Source organism: Opisthocomus hoazin, chromosome 6, assembly GCF_030867145.1.
Source record: "Opisthocomus hoazin isolate bOpiHoa1 chromosome 6, bOpiHoa1.hap1, whole genome shotgun sequence".
In the NCBI taxonomy this organism is placed as follows: domain Eukaryota; kingdom Metazoa; phylum Chordata; class Aves; order Opisthocomiformes; family Opisthocomidae; genus Opisthocomus; species Opisthocomus hoazin.
The window spans coordinates 34,366,805-34,387,102 of NC_134419.1; the positions used below are offsets into that span (position 1 = coordinate 34,366,805).

At 44.8% G+C, this 20,298-nt stretch overlaps 1 protein-coding gene across 1 annotated transcript in view; it reads right to left on the bottom strand.

The window, feature by feature from the left end:
* NIBAN1 (niban apoptosis regulator 1) overlaps positions 1-20,298 on the bottom strand; it is a 64,826-nt gene that overhangs the window by 15,743 nt on the left and 28,785 nt on the right. Inside the window, exons 2-6 of the mRNA XM_075422714.1 lie at positions 19,890-20,020; positions 18,412-18,543; positions 17,614-17,728; positions 15,979-16,146; positions 2,459-2,574 (exon numbers count right to left, since the gene is read on the bottom strand). Of these exons, the coding sequence (XP_075278829.1) occupies positions 2,459-2,574; positions 15,979-16,146; positions 17,614-17,728; positions 18,412-18,543; positions 19,890-20,020 (662 nt within the window). The remainder of the gene's footprint in view (positions 1-2,458; positions 2,575-15,978; positions 16,147-17,613; positions 17,729-18,411; positions 18,544-19,889; positions 20,021-20,298) is intronic.

Genomic DNA, 20,298 nt, shown 5'->3' on the forward strand with positions numbered 1-20,298 from the left:
AAGTAAGAAAGGGCTCCGACTGCATGCCACTTCGTGTGACATGGAGTACCTCCTGGGCCCCTGCAGAAATACAACACAAGATACCCTACTCATTGACATACCTGTAATATGCAATACCCTATGACTGTTGTTTCATATAACTGAAGTACTTACTGATTATGCCACAGCACCACTCAAATTCAGCTATGCTGACTCAAACACCCATCAAAACCAATGGACTAATTCAGGTCCTAAACTAATGAGTCACTTAAAAAAATTCTCATGAATAACCCAAACTGGAGCACCACAGACCAAATAATAAATGTGACAACGGGTCAAAGATATTCCAAGGAACCTGAGCTCTCTGGAAACAGTTTTAGAAATGCTGGACTGGCTTTCTATTTCTGTACCGAAAGGTGCCCTGCAGGGGGTTGGGGTTTTTTAATCCCTTATTCAGCCATCCTTGATTTACCAATATGTTACTTCTACAGTCATGTAGTACCGATCGATGGAGTCATGCCTGTGTATCACTGGTGTGCTGCAGTGCTCTCGCTATGGGGCTGTACTGCTGCTTGTAACAAGCGTCAAAAAGTTCCTGGGTTTAGCCCTTACCTCCAGAAATACCATCTACAATTTAATTTATCCTTTGTTAGCAACAAAACATTAAAAATTAAAAAGAGCAAAAACACAACCAGGAAAAGGAGCTTTTATGACACCAAAAAAATTCGTAGGTCTTCAGCCAAGTGACTGGGTATTGCTTACATTCACGCATGTTGCAGTGCTGAGGCAGAACGGCGTGAGCTAATGCTGCAGGGACTGTCGTTACAAATGAATGTCAGCGAGTACATTTATTGGCATTCTGCAGAGATTTTTGCAGCAACAAATTGTAGCTTGCTTGTTCCAAACCATTCACTTAGCTTGGCTATTTGCCTAAAATAATTATTATATTTGGTCAAAGCAGGCATGAGAACACACTATACTTACAGAATGAATTATTACTAAGAAGATAATAGTGTAACTAGTCTGGATGTCTTCTGATTACAGTTCTCTTGAGGTATATGGGTTATGAGTAAGTAGTTGGCAAGCTACAGGAAAAATAAAACATAAAATGAAAACTAGCACTATAATAGCTCCAAAACTTGAGGGAGGAGGGGAGAAGAGAAAAACCCTCGCTCCCTCCACTGGAAGGATGGAACTCCTTACATTAAGGAATTTATTACCAGCTATTAGCAGGAAACTTCAATCCCTGACAGGATGGCACTGGGAAAGACACTGTTTGTAGATCCTTCTCCAGTTTCCACGTTTTTCAGCATTTCAAATGCAGACTTCTCCTAAAAGAATAATCTGGTGTCTTAAAACAAAACCCTGGATCGTGAACTCTCCATCAGGCTTTTTTCCATTTTCCCAAAGGGAAGACAAGATTTCATCAAGGAAAACACCCAGCAGCTGGTACTCAAGTAAATATTTGCTGCTGAGTGCTCAGTGCTTTGGAAAAAAAATTATAAATCAGGGCCCAAATAATGTCTCAATTGCACTAAAAGACATCTGGAGCGATGCCAGAGGCACTGGTGCAGTCACTTCAGCTACTGTCAGTGCTCCAAAGCTGCTCACTCGGGTGCCCAAATATGGCCCCAGACCCCGAGCTTAGCGTCTCGCTTCTGGAGAACTGAAGCACGCACATTTTTGGTGTTTCAGTGTGACTGTTACTAAGCAAGACGGTTTCAGAAGCCTGGCACAATAAGTAGGTCTGCTAGTTTACCCACTCAGGACTAAAAGCTCCATTCCCAAAGAACGGGGAAAAGCAAAATGAAGAGATTCTTCAAAATTTCTGTTTAGCTGCTATGTGGTTCTTCGTAAAGCCTGATCTCCTACGATGGAATTCAAAGGCATCAGAGGACAAACGATGGGCATAGTAGCAGAGGTAATAGCAACAGAAGAAAAAAAAATCTCTCTTACCTGCAAAATAGCTGTTGTGAAAGACATAAAAACAGAGCACAGCCCAGCGCAGCTGGCAGCGAGTATCTGCTGCGTACACACTGTGCGTTCTGAGTTTGGTGGGTGTCGCTTTGGGTCCCCTTGACTTACCAAAACTATAAAGAGCAGCAAATGTGGTGTGGCAAGGCGTTAGCAAGCGCCTTTAGACACAGCATTTATTCACCAACTGACCCCGTGGCATAAAATTGAAGTAGATGTATCAGCCTTTCGTGGAAATGTGGCTATCCCTACATTCCAGCAAAACACAACAACTTTAGTTAAAGCATGTTTTCTTGCACTTTTTAGTAAAAAACTCAAAAGGGGTTTTATTAAAAAAGAAATGTCACTTGTCACTAAGAAGTATCTTGAAATCTCAGGTATTTCTACCTACTTGATTTTCTTTTTAAAAATGCCATTTTTTCAAAACAGGATTTACAACCTTCACTATCCTCAGAGATGCCAAGTCCAAAGACAAAAAAAAAATCAGGAAGATTTTTTTTTTTACCTCTTTTTCATTGCCGGTTATCATTTCCCACGTCCCATAGTGGCCTTTCTCCTGCCGGAAGAACTGAATGGCTTCTAAGAACGCCTCGACTTCATACGTGGTCTGCTTGAGAAAATCTACAGAAAACAAAAAGTAACACAAGAGATTTACCCATAAATAACCTTTAAAAAAATAACTATCCTGTTCTGATGCATATTCCTGTTCCCTGGCCATCCAGCGGTAACATTTTTAAACCATTTATTAAACCCGAGTGTCTGAAGACCTTGGGCTTTCATTAAGCTCTAGAGTCATAATGTTCACATTGCACATTTGAACCGTCACAAGCCATCCTGTCCAAGTTGAGAAGTTAAACCAACACCAGCAAATGTTACTATGGAGCACACGATAAGGTAAGAGCTTTATGGAAGCATGGCTTGTCCGTGGTAGAGTTTGACAAGGCAGTCATTAACACATGAAAGCTCATCCCTTGCCTTTACACCCATGAGCAATGTAAGATGGTACGTGGGAAGACTTTGACAGCACGTACCAGGGCCAAGAGTTGGGAGCTTCTGCTGCTGTAATTTAAGATAAGATTAAGAATTGAAGATACCGATAGTCAGCTGACCGCAGCATGTTGTACGCCCTTGATAAATCGCTAAATCCCGAGTTAACACTCCCCAAAAATCTTTATTTCCTTTGTTTTATTAAGGAGTTGATGATCAACATGATTTTTCACGGACATACAATAAAACAGACCTAGATAAAGCAAGCACCGTGCTCATCCCAATTAAGCACAGAAACTTCTGACAAAATCTTGCTGCTTTCCCTAAATATTTCAGGAATGTTTAACCACAGCTCCGGAGTATCTGGGTATCGTCCACAGCTACTGCTGCTGGATGGTAGCTCTTCCCAAGAACAATGTGGTAGCCTGGGGACACTCCGTTGTACAAATAAGGCCACAGAACGGAAAAACCTGAGAAGTGGCTGAGCTAGTCTGCTCTCCCCAACTCCGGAGAACCAGTCGCGCAACAGAAATCACATCTCAGGCACTTTGTTGTTTCCAAACTGCTAAAGGCTTTCAAGACAGTTGCAGCCAACAGTCTCCTTCATAGGACAGCACACAAAAACACAATCAATTAAGACTGCAAGAGCAGTCACACGGCAGAACTAGTTTGTCATGATTTGGGGAGAAACAGTCCCTCTGCCTCCAAACGTGGAAAAGCTCCCTAGAGCAATTAGGCTGCTTGACAAACCTGAGTGAGAAAAACCACTGCTGAAATACTTCAGGAATTCAAGTGCTGTGTCTCTGCTACGAAACAGAGCTTTGAGATTATTGTAAGCATTATTATCGTAAAGGAAAAACAAAGCCAAGATGGTTTATTGTCCCCTCTCCAAGGTTATCTGCTTGCAGCCTTGATCAGCTGAAGTCCTCTTGTGCACATGTTAGGAAGAAAAAAGGGAAGAAGGAGAATGTTAATCCTCTCAAAGGTAAGTATGCTGGTTTTAAAAGATACTGGTATGTATAAACAATTGTTATGCAAAGCATCAAAGAGTAAATTCTCAAGCCTTGCCTGTCAAGCAAGGCACTTTTTTTGACTTGTTCATCAAACTTCTAAAGAGAGAAGCTTTACAGGAGACTTGCCAAGGGCAGCACAGGGATTATACAAATTATGGGAAACACAAAGGATTAACTCTCCAGTAACGCCTGCGATGTTTTGTCTATGCGCTTTACACCAAAAAAAAGCAAGCTACAGAAACCTACAATTAATTTCATCAGTGCTTGACCCTGGCTACTGCTGGAACACAGCGCTGTACAGGTTTCATCTGTGTGGCAGGCATTGAGGTTTTGGATCTGCTCAAAGCCCAAATGTCAGAACAGGCTCTTTCAGAGTTTCCTTGGAAGTAATAATTACTTCAGCAAGGTATGTTGTACATACCGAGGCGCAGCAAACACTCTCACAGTGCCACTCTATAGATACTGTCCCTGTTTTGGAGGTATTTGGAAGTCCAGAGAATTCACACAATTTCTTCAAGCTCACACGATGATCAAACATGAGAAAACCAGCCAGGTAAAATCCCAACCATTCCTTCACTGTTACCTCCATGATTTATAGCATTTTTAATAGCAAGTCACAACAGGATGCTAAAATATCAGTAGAAGAGTTGTAAGTCGGGCTGTTCACTGCCAAGAGAAGAACGTCCTCTGATGGCAGCTTTAATGAAAATGTTCCACCTGAAAAGCTGCCGGAGCATTGCATCCGAAAGCTTTCGGACTCTCAAAATTAAACACTGAATATTTTGACGAGGAGAGGGCCGGGCTTGGCTGGAGGAAGGGAGAACTGCAGCTCCCGCAGCCCCCCGATCGTGACTCACATGTTTTGCTTCTTCACAGCTGTGCTCCCTCCTACCCAAAAGGGAGCACAGACCATCCAAAGGGCTGGACCTTGGACCTGCAGAGACGATGATGTGCCAGTGCTGTCAAGAGTCTCCTCTCTAAGATCATCAAGTTTTAAACTCCATTCTCAAGGGAGTATTTTCTTTCTGTTCTGACTGTCCCCTACCCTGTAGAGAACTGGGAAGAAGGTGCTAAAAATGCAAGAGTGATTCATTTAGATAGTTCATGGGAAAAGTAACGAGCTCTTAATACCACAAAATCCCAATCACACATTCTTTCCTATGCCAGTAAACACAAGAGAAAAGCACAATTATGGCAGTCTTACTACAAAAACAGCTCAAAGCAGAAAGGAAGCTTTATCCTTCAAGGCTACTACAATTGCTTAATTTAGGCAATTTTATTCTCACTTTCCATAGGAGGAAAAGATTGCATCAGCGATAAGGCACTGAACAACTAGATCCATCCAGCCTTGGGCTGGGCAGAAGCTGTTGGCGAGGCACACGAGAAAGACGCACATTCATGGGATACGGCTCAAGAAAGGGGAATTGTACCCAAGCCGAAAGGCACTGCGGCGCACGTCCTCCAAGATTTCAGCAGGGAAGAGCCAGGGCTTCCATAAATCAGATCTAGGCTAGAGGACTGCAGCTAGCTTGGCAGCCAGCTCCATTATGCCACAGCAAAGCAAGGAAAACAAAGAATAATCTGTTGGGGTAGCCCCGCTTGCGTGCAAGAGAGAGGATGGTGCGTGGAAGATGGAAGCAGACGCTGCAGCTGCAAGCAGGGCAGGTGGTAAACCCCAGTGGTATCAGGAACGATTCCTCATCAGCAGAAAGGACGACGTGTGCTTACTCTCTCGAAAGCCCTCGCAGGGGCTTCCCCTTCAACAGCTCTGGCTGGCACCTATTGTGAGTGACGTGTTGGTCCCCGCTGCTTGTGGACTGGAACAAGTTAGGGGTGGCTGTAAGTCGTCCCTATTCAACTCCCACACAAAGCTTACCGAGTGTCCTCCAGCAAAAGGCCGGTGAGGCTGTGCAGGTACCCAGACTGACGCTTCGTGCTTAATCCAGGCTGGTCTGCACTTGGAAAATTACCCAAGCAGCTTCTCCAGCTGCTAATGAACATACCATCGGCTTATTTGTGGAGAGCAAAACAAAATTCTGTTTAATTTTAAAATAAGAAGACTCACCTTGAGACTCTATCTTTACATATCCAAGTGTGGAGCCTAATTTTAGTAATGGCTAAGATATTGCTAACCAAAGATTCCTTTTGTAAACAACATAAAAGCAGTTCACTGACAGAATAACCGCCATAAAGCTCCTTTTAAAAGACTGAAGGACATCTGGGAACACCATGACTTCACAAATCTCCCCAAATTTGCACGTCTCAAAGGCACAGCTGAGTTTGTTCAGCACTGCAGAAAGGTGTCTGTAGGAAAGAGCTTTCTTGATGGGTATAAACCGTTTAAATCCCTCTAAAAAAAGCCCCACAAACCTTAACTCATCAAAATGATTCACAGGGGAGCACGCTACTTGACACCCATTGAGCGCAGTCGCACCAGCTGCAGAAGTGTTAACTTAGAGCGTCCTGTTCCCAGTTTCAGCTGCATCTGATGTTTCGCCCGCTGTGGGACCCGCAGTCTCCCAACGAGGTGCTCCAGGGTATGCGCTGCGGCTCCTTCTCCTCACTCGGCAGATGAACGCCTGGTCGTATGGGTGAGTGGCAAGGCAATCTCCAGTCCCCAGTTCCCGTGTGCTCTCCCACCCACGGCAGGACAGCTGTCTGGAGATGGATGTGTCGCTGACACGTTGTTTAAAAGCTCCTCGGGAAAGGCTAGCAGAACAATTTTTCTGACTCGCTAACACTTCTTGTGTGTGTCTAAAGACAGCAGTGGAAATTAATTGCCCTGGTGAATTTGATCCTATCCGTAGCCATAGACTGACCTGTCTTACATCAGTCAAAATACTGAAGATCTCTATGTAAAAACTTCTATAAATAGGCCTCGCTACCAGAGAGGATGAGTGCTGCAGACCTCACTGCCTCTAGCCAAAATTGTGGATTTTCAGCAAATCCAGATAATATGAAATCTGTATTTGAACATTCTCGTTCAAATTCTGTATCTGTATGCACTGCAGACTGCTGCGTCGGGTCTCTTGCTGTGCTTTGTAACCGAAAGCTCCAAACCAGCTGACGTTTAGTTGCTTAGACGCTGATTTTTCTTAAGTACAGTTGAAGGGAGGTCCCTCTCTAACATGACATACCCTAACCTGCCAGGCTAGCTGTTAAAAAGTGAGTATTTTAATATCCAGATTAAACTGTGTGCCCCTTTGAACAATAATTGTCATTAATGAAGCTATTCAAACCCATTATTGCAGCGTGAAAGAGGAGGCTAACACAGTCACTAAACGACAGGAATGCCGATAGGTGTTTGAAGACAGATGGCGTATCGCTTATCCCCTTCAAAAATGCAAAGGCAACAAGCAAAGTCTTCATCTGAGTAGCAGCAGAGCTCATTTCTGTCCCGCTCACGCAACCTCATGGAAAAGTCTGCGTTCAGGAAGAGTAGGGAAATGCTTGCCAGCTCCCAGTGGGACTCCAGTCCGATGTGATAACCAGACAGTGAGGATTTTCCACCTCCCAGAAGTGATGGGGTGGTTTGCTCTGCGGAGACACCAGTGCTTCACAGCTCCCTTCTGTGTCTTGGCAAACTGGGACTCGCTGATTTTTGGACGCAGCAGCAGTGGCAGCATTACCACGTTAAACTTTTCGGAGAGCCAAGAAACTGCAGTCAGGATGTTTTATGATGTGCTAAAACTGAATATGTCATTCTCCAAAACAAACTGAGTGCCCCTATTGCAATCCCGTAAATGTCCTTCTCCCATATCAGCTTTTATTACAATCAATTCGTTACTTTTACTGTTAATAATAGCAAAGGGGTATATGGACTGTGGACAAAGTGCTTTACCAAAGAGAGCTAAACCACTGTGTGTAATCTAAGCTTTTTGGCTGATGTTTTGCAAAAGGCTGGGGCCCAAAGACATAGATGAACAAGTGTTAAAACAGAATCCAGAAGCCTGACCTCACAGAGCATGGGTTTTAATTAAAGAAATGCTGATTCTGACATAACGCCCATCATCTGACTACCAAAACTCGGAAGCTATCCACCCCAGCTTCATCTGTTTCCTGCAGCACTCACATCGACATAACACGTTCCCGAGCTGGAGAGCTGCGTACAGTTTGGTGAGAGGTTCTGCATTCAGCGAATATTCATGTCCACACGGTCCCTGAATTCTTCCTGCAGGTAACGATAATTGCTATCAATCTGGCATCCAGCGATGGCCATGTATTTGTAAGAGGCGATCCCATAAAGGCCCATAGGTACGAAGGCCACCTTGCCTGGCTCTTGCCTACGCTCCTCAGAAACCGCAGCTTTGCTCAAATGTCTCTTCCCAACACGAGTCACTAACAAACTGATGTACTTTTCAGCTCCCTCCTACCAGACAGCGGGGCCATGAATACCTCCTCAAATCTACAGGCTGCCTTTGGTTAAGGAGAGGGGAAGGCAGGAGGACAGTCACTGCAAGGAAGTCAAGATGACCAAGGAGCCGAGTTTGGTGGCCTTTCACTGATGGGAAGAATGTTTGTCACACATGATAAATTAGTACAAACTGCATTTAACTTTACATCATCTCAAAATAACATTGCCTTGCTTCCTCATCTATTTGGTGGAAAGCTGGCTCAGGTGAAGGCAGTGCCAAAACGTCCGTTTTGTAGCTCTTTCTTGCTGATCACCTTATATAGCATTTTCCTGGGTCAAGAAAATCTCTGTACAGATATGGGTGGAGGGCCTTCCTTCTTGTGATGCTACAAATAGATAGTAGGAGGCGGATTAGGCTGAAAAATACTTGGAATTTTAAGGGTCTGATATTTGGTTTTAGCAGTCTCAAAAGATGGTGCTTCCACCACTTCTTATTTCCACTGGACACTGCTACCCTCAGTAGAATAGATGTCATGCTAAGAAGTGCAAATGACATTCTTCCCAATTTTCTTCTCCTTCCAACTGATCGCCCGCTCACCTTGGCATCTATTTCTTACAAATATATTTAGATTATTGTTTTTCTTCTACTTCCCATTAAACATGCTCTTTAATTAAAAAAAAAAATCTCATTAGATTTTTTTTTCTTAATTTAGTTCTTTTCAAAGAAAAGCTGGTAAAAAAGAAAATGCACAACCCCAAACCAGAGGGAGGCTGCTGAAGGAAAAGGCTGCTATTTTCGAAAGGTGCGTTAGCCATCTAAATACACAGGACGTTTCCACCTCTTGCGCTGGTGCTTCAAAGCAAGCTGCCAGCTGCTGCAGGATTTGGGCTGTAGGCAGCTGGAGACCGTCAGGGAGTAAGAGACATTCCTACAGTTAAGGAATCGTTCTGCCAATGTCCCAACACCACAGTTAGGGGTTGCCCATCAAATAAATATCAATCAGCATGACAAATTGTCAACAATTTCCCTTTCTAAGAGTGACCCTCGCAGCACAGGTTTCCTGCCCTCGCCTTTTCTCTAGCGTTTCTGGTAACGCCAGCCTGGGATGTATTTGCTGTGGGTAGGGACCGCGGTGACTACTGTCTGTGGCTCGTGTAGGTTCTGCTTAACGATGAGCAGCTTTCCACTGTGAGGTGTACGAGTAACATCATCACACGGGGGATGATGGACAGGACACAGAGAACGGCTGAGACAGGGCAAGACCATCGGTCACCACCCTGTCAGAAGGCAGAAAGGGACCACCTGAGCTCCCGGGACATTTGAAGAGCTGTTGCTTGTAAGATACTACAGAAAAGTGCCAAGAAAGGCCGTGGCTGTCAACTCCAAAAAATGAGGTTCTGAAAATTCCTGTCTCCAAAAAATAAGCAAATGGTCCCAACCCAAAGGGGACCGCAGGTAAGAAAATGAAAGTGAATCCATCTGCTTGAACCTGAGGAGATGAGGAGAGCTTGGGAACTGGACCTCAGGAAAGAATAGTTTGTCCAGGGCTTGTAACGCAGCTACAGCACCTCTAGAAATGATCCTCTGAATAAAAGGACACACTGTTTACTTTTATAACACAGAGTTCTGTCATATTATTATCCAAATCGAGAACAAAGTGAAGTATAATGCCCTGGGTCTGAGAAGTATCAACCTGACAGCTCTGATGTTCTCCTGAGAGCAATGTACTATCATATTATTCACAGATCATGTGGTATAAAGCTGCTAACCACTAACAGAAGCTAGATGAGGTCATTTCCAAACAGGATACAACCCTGCAATAATACGCTGTATTTATAGCAAATAAAATTTTGCAGTGCAAGTTCCCTCCGAGACCACCAAACCAACATTCAGCGGGTTTAACTACTTGTTTTGCAGCACGCAATGCCTGTATTAAAGACACATTACCTCTGCTGGGTTTCACACATTACCAGCAGCTTCATGTCACATAGCCTAAAACACGAGCGCACTGTATAAACACACATGAAGAATCACAACATCGCTCATCTCCAACAATCTCCAAGCATTTTCCAAACCATCTACTGCATTTCTGGTGCAGCTGAGGCTTTTTCTGCCACTGAACTTTGAAGCTGGAGCTCGAATACAACCTTACACCAGCACAAATGAGTATCTTCGCAGCTCCTAAACTGGCCCGGGTGGTGGGCATAAGGCCGTGCCTCTTCTGTACCAGCCCACGCTTTGTGATATGTAAGGAAAGGAGAATCAGCCCAGAATGTGGAGGTGACAGAGGCAGGAAGAACGTAATCGCAATTAGGATTTTAGCACGTTAATCACCTCAGTGTTTCAGAATGAATATACCTCCTACAGACTGAAAATCCTAACTACAGAACAGGCAAGCAGGCTTACTGGAATAGCAAAAGCCACGCTGAGTGAAGGAACTTGTGTTGCAGAACAAAAACATTCCACAAAGAGGAAAAATAGCCTTATTTTAAGCAAAATATTCTTTTAAAAAAGCCTAAATTGTGTCCTGAAATGTTTTATGGGGTTTGTAGCATCCTACAGGCCTCATCAAAGATATTTATAGCAAAATGGTTTTGAAAGTTACGACAGAATTCACATTTCTATGGAAGTTTGCACATCAGTTTTGAAAAGTCCATTTGGAAATCAGATACCTCCTGTCTGGTGAAAGACCAGCCATGGTCTCAGTCACTCAGGTGGCATACAGGAGATCTGGTCTTATTAAGCATAACGTGATTTAATTAACCAAAGTGCTGCAGCTGCAGTGAGAGAAGGCAAGACAAGGCCCAGGTTTGAGTCAGGCAGGCAATGGGCTGAATGCTCTGTCTTCATTCGCACCTTTTTCCACCCCAAATTACCAGGCAAACCTTCAGAAAGGTCTTGCTTTCATCCCAGCACAGAAGGACGTTTTTCTTTAGTGTCAAAAAAAGCAATTTCCTCCTTAGTTCTACTTTAATTGGTCCTTCCGCACATCATCTGAAAAAGGCAACAAGAAAACCCTTGGCTTCAGCTGGCCTCTCCGGAGAAGAAACGCCGCCCTGTTCGCAACACGAAGACTAACACATCTTTCCCAAGCCCTGTTTGGACTCGTGACAGCTGGTTTGCTCTGTTTACGGAGATACAGATCCTTCAGCTGGAGTATTTAATGTCATCTTCTCAGCCTTTAGCAGCACTTCAGTAACTATTTCGAATTATAGTCCAAGAGTCAGTAAACCCTACATGTACTATATATATGTAACAAGAAAGCTAGAAATAATGATGAGAAAAACACCTGCCAGCTAAACTTCAGAGCTGAAAAAGGAAACGTGGGCACAGCTAATGGCAACCCTCAAAGCCAGAGATGGAGAAAAGAAATCTGAAAGCGTCCTAGTTGTCCTGACGTAGCCAAGCTGTGACAGAATGCCCTGCATGAGCTTGAAAGTACATTTTGTATTTCTCTCTTGCCTAATGCATTTCTTTACTGAACTTCTTTAATCTATTTATTTCTCTGATTATTTTTTTTTGTTATTTATGGTGAAATTGGAGATGACAGGATATGGTTTTGAAAGTCCCTTAGCTTCCTGTGCCATGAGGGTAATTATCAAGATAAGGATATGAAATCAAACCAGATGAAAGAAAATAAAATCACGAAGTGAAACTCCGTGTCTCCCAGAATTAGCTAGTTATAGTTTCCTTCTCATCATGCAGCTTCCCTCTATCCCAGCACCAAGTGGTCAGGCTTCTTCCCATTTAATAGCAAACACCAAGTGAAACCCAGTAGCTGGTAACCTCATACAGGAAATGAGCAGACCCCTTAAAATAACAAAAAATTGAATAGGCGTTCAGAAGAAACTTCAGTCTGATTTTCAGGGCATACAAACGTAAAGGATTAAAGACTGAGGAATGGGAAATATGAGAGCCCTGTGAGTATTTTCAGCATTCTTCTCATTATTGCCATTCTGGGATGACAGCGCTTCCCCACTGGCGGTTAGGTGGACACTTCAGAAGTAAATTTGCCCCAAAATTTGAGGTGCGCAGTTCTCTCCATTGCACTAAGAAACTGGGGATGGAGCCGGGTGGGGGTCCCCTCTGCACCCATCAGTTTGTCGGGGCTCCTCTGCTGCTCCCTGGGCTCTTGTGTTTTCATTAATTAGTCCTTAATCACACAACCTCACAGCTTAAAACCCCAAAAGGATTTGATCTCCTCCTCAAATCCTGTGGCACCAAGAACACCAACCTGCAAAGAGCAAAGAGCGGGAGCTGCCCAGATGAGTCACTGAGCTGGGACGCTTTCTGTACGCAGACTAATCAGTCTGTTGACTTTCAGAGTGAGGGTAATTCAGAGAATCTCGGCGTACGCATCCGGTTGTGCTAGGATATTTTTAAAGCCATGACCAGTCAGGTCTGGATTGGCTGACGTTCACTTTAAAGGTTTTAAATGTGCTTTATTTGAACTGTACTCAAGAAGGGTTCAAAAGATCTACATGCTCCATTGACAATGAAGGAATCACTGTCCCTTCGAACTGCAAACCCTTATCAATCAGTATAAAGGACAAACACAACAGGAACATTTGGGGAGGGGAGGAGAACCCGCAACCCGCACATCTGAATCCTATTTGCAAGCCGCGATCACTAAATCCAAACGCTTTTGTAAGTATTCTCCTGACCAGAGTTCTGACCAGAAAACCCAGCGAGACGGGCTGGACCGGTTATTTACAGCAGAGGGACGACTCTGCAGAGAGGGAACCGCTGAGTGCCAAGGCGGCTCCCATCGCAGGCCACGCGCGGGTTCACTCCAGCTTTCGGTTCAGCCAGCATCTAACCCTGCTTCCTGGGAGAAAACAGACTGCAGCTGAAAACTCCTCCAAGCTTTGGGCGAAAGCCCAGGGCCATACGTTCCTCATCAGAAGTGGCAGATTATAGAGAAGACCGAAAGGCACCTTCTGGTCAGACATCACATCTGCCCTTCTCCTGCCCTTGCCAAATCTGCCCTGGCAAAAGTGAACTCAGCACTTTTTAGAAGAAGTGGGGTGAATGCTGCCTTGGCCGCTGCTCCTTATCCCACTAAAATATATTCCACAACGGAACTCAAAGGATTTTTCACATTTCTTCTCTCTTTTCAATTTTTCATTGAAAGAACATGCAGCCAATTTTTCTATCATGAGCCTTATTAGCTGTAGTATTGCTGCACACACCCATAACTTTGTTGGATTCTTCAGACACCTGTTTTTTGTAGGCACAATTGACTGCAAACAAGACTTTAAGAAGTATTAATAAAGTAACATCTTTCAGTCATGAGAGAATGAATATAAATCAATACGAAATCCCTGGAAAAAAACCCTAAAGAAGTTCATCCCGAGGGCAGAGTTTAGGTTACGGGGGTGCTTGTCAGTGATCATTTTTCCGCTTGCAGCACCTCGGTTTCTAGGAGATGGTGTAACTCCAAGAAATCCAGAAAATACGGGCTCCCGTTTCCCTAGCTGTAAAAACCCACTCATTTTCATTGGTGTAACAGCAGGTCTTAACCCAGACTGTCTTTATCTGCCAATCAGTCTGCTGAGCAGAAATAATGTGATAGTAAGGACAAGCCTTGGTGAAGGCACTCCGGTGTCACTAAGCATCTTTTGTCAGATAAACACTTGACCGCAGAAACAGCTGAGAGGGATAAATCCTGGAACAGATGCCTAAATGAGCAATAGCTGAGCCATATGAAATATAATAAAACACAGACTTGCAGGCATTGGAGATGGAAAAGACCTATTAGGTCATCCACTCCCAACTTCTGCCAATTCACAATTGGCCCCTAGAGTGATGTGCTGAACTTTCAGAAAAAAAAAGGCTGCCAAAAGCTTTGTCAAGCCTGTTACACTTGCTCCAGAAGAGAGAAATGAAAAACCCCAAACCTAATGAACAGGCTTCAACTCATGGAAGACTGACAGCGCCAGGAAAACTTGACTGTATCCCCATCTCCTTACCAAACCCTGGTGAGGAGCAAAGGGGTGGCTTTCCAAAGTCCAGAGCGCTTTCATACTATAGGATCACTGCGGCTAAAACCAGGCTAATCAGAACCAAAAATCAGAGGCAGGCTTTGCCCTCGGGCACGCTATGGGAATTAGGGTTCCTCTGGCAGCTCTACAGGGAATATGTACTGAGACTTCAGCTACTTGGAAATGCAAGTGAAGGTGTTTTCCATCTCGACTGATGCCTCCAGCCTATGTTAATCTAGCCATGAAACAGTCTTCACAGTCCCCGGGACTGGGTATTTGCTTACCAGGGTGTTTTAGCCCTCAGCCTCTCCACACCTACAGAGATTTGTATCGGAGCTGCTTCCTCCGGTTTGTACGAGTCTGTCAGAGCTAGAAGGGCATGCTGCGTCTCACCCCCTCCAGCACGAGCTGGGGAACGAGCTGGAAAGGGACACCACCGAGCGTCAGGGGAGTGTACCCCACCTGGTGAGCTTCGGCACCTGCCACCAACCACCACCGAGCACCACGTGAATAACTGCACATCTCAGGGAACTGCCTACAAATACAGTAATGAGTGTGTTTTTGGCATGGGAATGGAGTCCTAAAGGAGACCAGGAATGCCTCTGGCAGTGGAGGCAAGGGAACAGAGGTGGAAGGTGAGAAGGATCCAGGGAGGACAGTGTGAGACAGCTGTCTGCGGGCAATGGGCTGAAGCTGATGGCCAGGAGACAAAAGCGACAGCTAAAAAAAACATTGGGAGCCACTTCTGTAAGCAAAAGTCACTGTTCACACAGCGCACTCTCATGTCTCCACAAGCACAAGCTACAGGCCCAAGTAGCTGAGATTGCTGGAGAAGCTCCTGAGTGTTCCCATCTCCCACCATGGGCAGCAGGAGCAGATGGGACTCGAAAGTGACACTAAAGGCATGGAAGAGCCTGGACACCAGCAGGGAAACCAGGTCAGCTTGATGGAAAAAGGGAAAAGCCATCTGAAAAACAGGAAAGCATTTCTTTTTCTGAAGAAATAAATGTTCTTCCAATTTCATGGGAGTAAGGTTGGTTTTATAACCCTAGCAAGTCACAAGTTTGCTTTTTTTAAATTTTTCTAGCTGAACATGCTCAGAAAGTGAGACTTAAAATCTACCCTTGTGCAAACAATCAATACCGTGTCTTACACACCATTCGCATCCCACCTACAAGCCTTAACCATGGCTGGGGGCTTGAGCTGCCATCTAAACACCCACAGCAAGCATCACATGTTTGACCCTTGGTGACATATGTGTAACATCACAGAAATGTACTGGGAGACTGCGCTCCCTCCACATTGTACAGACCTGGTCTACTCTAGCTATGACACACTTGTCAAGCTTGCAAACACAGTGGCAGTTTGCCATGCTGTATTCAGTAAACATCTCACATGATTTTGTATCAAGATACTGGATTTAGATGAGCTGACAGAGAGGAGAACACCACTTTCAAAGCCATTCCCATGTTTTCTACCCAAGCTTTGCTGCCCTGCAGCTCAAATCCCACCTAACTTCACTCCCAGCAAAGCAAGAAGGGGTATGCTAATGCCTTCCTCAAGGCACTGAAAGCCAAGCATCTTTCATAAGTGACTTGCATTTTTCTGCAGCTTTTCTACTGTAATAGCTATTTAAATCTTCCCCGGGGTGAATGACATAGAGGAAGAGGCCCCTTCTGCACTCACCGTGGTTTGAGTGTCTCACACAGTCCCCCAGCACAGCGCTGAACTGCCTCTGAGCTTCTGGCTCCGGGAAGCAATAGTAGCTGTGTCGGGCGAAGGGCTGCCACAGGTACACTGGGAACTCCCTCGGCAGCTGAACGAAGGCTTGAGCGACCTCCTTCTCACTCGACCCTACAAAAAAAACACATCTCCATTTGAAATCTGCAGATGTCTTGGCTCTTTTCCTCTGCCATGACAGACCACTAAAACAACAGACCTTTGCTAGAAGGGAAGCATGAGACATGAAAAAATCAAGCCTCCTCCTAGATCCAAGCTGTTGGGCACAGAGGGCAGGAGGGCACAGCTGGGATGGGCAAACTCAGCAGGCACCAGCCACCTCTCTACATGATACGACAGCAACTTGATGTCCTCTTGCTTTGTAGTCAACGTGGCCATAAACTACATGTGTGGTAAAGTTTCACAGAAACTATTTCATTGGATTGTAGCTGCTAAGGAAAAGATTTTCAACGCAAATAAGTAAGTTAGTGGGCAGCTCAGGTCTCTTCCACATAGACACCATATAGGAGCATATGGTCTTCCATATAGAAATGAACAGCAGCGGTTTCCCTGTCTCCAGGGTTTCCAAACCCAACTGCAAGATGGCCTTACGAACTGCCGCTTCAAGCCCGTGAAGGTGAAGCAAAGAAAGCATGAAGTACCTCCAGTTCTCCCCTGCCCCGAGTCACTGTGCGCAGTGGATGCTGTACAACGCTGTTGATGTATGACCAAACCCGATCTCGTCTCGGTGCCACACATCGAGAGCCCAGCCACAGCAGGTTCATCTCAGAGGGTCTTCAGCATCGCACAGAAGGGGATAAGGGCCATAAAAATCTGAGCCATTCTTTGTGAAGACAGAGCCATGGGAAGCCTGCACGCAGCCTGGGGCTGCTGCACGCCGCTCAGGCCCGGCTCCTGCAGAGCTGTGCTGACATGGAGGACACCTCCAGGCACTGTTACCCCATGCCATGCTCTGATCCCCAGATGCCAGGGGAAAGGGGTATAGGGAGGACACATCCCAGCAGTCAGAACTTTAAGTAGTATGAGACAGGACTTTAAAAAAAATCCTTGCCTACGTGTTGCCCTTATCTCTTTCCTTACATGGCACCCAGTTTTCCAAATCTGACTCTGCAACATGAGATCCGCTCCCTTAAAGCCTGAATTTTCTCCATCTTCATGGAGATTTCCCATCCCAGAAACAACAAATTCAGCAGCAGCAACCTTCCTGCCCTCTCTGTGGGACTTATTATCAACTGTGAGTCAACACAGGCAGCTGGCATCTAAAAATGGAAACAAATAAACCAGGAATATTAACAAAGCCCGGGAACAATGGTGGTGTGGTTCCTGCCCTGCTCCTGCATAGCTTCCAGCAGCTTTGTGCCGGGATGCTGGAAAAATAAAAGGGAGCCTGCACGTCTCTAAGTGTTAGCTTATAGCATTTTCTGTGTATGTCCACTCTGGAGCTGTGCTTTGGCTTCGAAAAAGGGCTACATGCATCTTCTGCTGCCCCGTTTTAAAGTCCGGCCCAAAAGCCTGCTGAGAAGAGCTCTGCATAAGGAACAGAGCCTGGGGTCTGGCAGTCCAGCTTTGAGCAGGGCTTACCAACAGGATCTGGAAAATGTTTATCAGACAGCAAATTGTAATCTTCTTCTGAAGTCAGTACTTTGCCTCCTGCAGGAATAATGTGGTATTTAGGGCTGGCTCCTTTCTGGTAGGCCTGGAAAATCAAGAGAGAGGGAGTCAAATCGAGATTTAGGGAGAGGGAAAACAGAAAATACACAACTCATTGACAAAGCTAGTGCACGGGGATATTCCCCAAAGGGAAAAGTCTTTTGTCAGACTGAATTCTGGATATATTCCCTAGACACGTCAAATCTAAAACACGGTTAAATGTAAAAAAACTTCTTAAAAAATGTGCTCTCAGTGCTTATCAGCCACGGTGAAGAGTCAGGGACAGAAGTGAGGGGAAGAGGATGGGGTTTTCTCCTAAGCCCTATTTGTCTGATTTGTCAGCCAGGACTAGTTTGACTATGGCAGCTGCCAAATAAAAAACTCCACCGTAGTCCCCAAAAATGCCACTTAAAGTCCAACTGTAGAAACACGGGGACGTCTTACAATGACATACAGATACGAAGTGCTCTGTAATAGTCAAAGGAAGGTTCAAAGTGCTGTTAAGATGATTTGCTAGCTCTTGCAGACACACACGGCCAACGCAAGGCGCTTGGCTGTACCCTCGGCCATCCCCATGGAGCTTCCAGCCAGCTCTGCAAGGCTGGGGCTGCCATGCCGAGGACAACGTTTTGTCTAGTATTGCTAAAAGAAGGGCGGCAGCAGTGGCAAATTCACTTGGTATTGGCTTCTTTGGGAGCGTAGAAGAATGTAAGAGGAGGAAGCATTTACCTCTTTAGTCTCGAAGCAATCCACAGTGTAGTTGTTTTTGATAACGACATATCTGTCCTTCCACTTCTTCAGATCCTCCGCAAAATGCAGCAGCTCTGCTTCGTATAAGACCGTCGCAGCTTCCACCAGGGGCTACAAAGACAATTTTTGAGATTTGAAATTACTCTGGATTACTGACCATTTCTAAGCTTTTATTTCTACATTTCCATAAGGCTGCTGTGAAGGCAGATACTACATGCACAATCAAATTCTTATAGCCTGAGGTGAGGAGGCAGCAGAAGAGCTCTGCCTTCCACAAATGCTTCCAGATCTCTTATTCACCTTTCAGTTGGCTTGCTGAAAAAAAGACAACTGGTGGTTCACTACCTCCCATTTTCTGCTACATACATCAATGAAAACATTTCATTGACCCAGCAAAGAGTTTTATTCTAAAATAGTAAATGATTTCCCATTTCTTTGTAACACTTCTTCAGCTGTGCTCCTGTAACTGATATGCAGCCTCCTGAAAGACATGGCTCTTCTATCATCCCACCTTTTACACCCCACCTCATTGCTTTACCCTACTCATTTCAAGACCATTGGAAACCCGTGATTTCCAATACAGCTGAACTTAGATTTGTATCTTCTTAATATTGAAGGCTGGTCCTCTGCGTTCTCCTCCAATCAAGAGACTTTTGTCTCTCTTTTTGTCTCTCCTCCTCTAATAAAAATCAGCTCTCTGCAGGTCACTTCATAAGGGGATTATTGCCATCATCTTTCTGGAACCCTGTAGCCATGGCTGAAAGGGTTAATTAGGTCTCCTACATTAATTTCTGCCCTGAATGTATAATTGCTGTCCTAATATTCTTGCCAAACCTCACAATCACCAGGAACCAACTAGTTTTGTGCAAGCGTCCAACTCTACCTTGATGAAATGCATGCTTTGTACCAGCAATTTGTGTCATGGTTCTTCTCATGCTAGGATGAGACAATCAGACATGACCAAAGCAAAGATGAATTTTCAAAAACAAAATTTAAACCTGCACCCTAATGCAACTTTTCCACCTAAAACCTAACTGAACCAAATCAAACAGCTACACTTGCAGATCTATTGCATACACTTGGGTTAGATATAGGCAAGTGCATTTGTAAAATGTCCTGGTTACACGTTTATTATGTATTCAACTATCCAACATAAGAAGCTGAACGAACAGTTCTGTACTGTGCTTGTATATAAGGAAACATTTAATTAACTTTAAAAATACTTTGGGTTTGACTTTTATAAGCTTTGAGTATCAGTACCACCTATTAACTTCACTTTAGGGCATTCAGCGCTGGTAAAAACAAGGAAACTGAGCCCAGTCTCCAGCCAATACACTTACAGATCATGTTTTTCATACATTACGACTACTGAATGTGCAATGTCTCAATTATTTCATGCAGGAGAGCAGAGCTGTACAGCAGCCAGAGGATGGGGAAGGGCTTACGTGCCCTCCTACCTTGGTTTTCAGGAAGCGGGACTGGGAATCCCGGCGCTGCTCCAGCTCCTCCTGCACATGCTTGCAGAAAGCCACTGCGTACTGGCGTGTGTAGTGCGGGCTGAAGTTTTTGATGACAGCCTCTGTTTTTCCTGAAGCAGAAACAGAGATTTAATTGTACTTAATGTACATCAGTTCAGAAACTGTAATGCGGAACCAAAGCAGTTATTACCAGTGACCCAAAATATTGCCCAAGCGCACCAACGGCCGCTTGCTGCACAGCAGCTCAGGAAACCCTCGGAGATGCAGTCAGCTGCTGTGATAACCCCAGCACAGAGGGAATTTGTGCAAGTCTTAACAATACAGAGAAAACACTGGGTTTTGGACACTGTTTTTCCTTCTAGGAGTGGGCAAAACACTCCCCAAATCC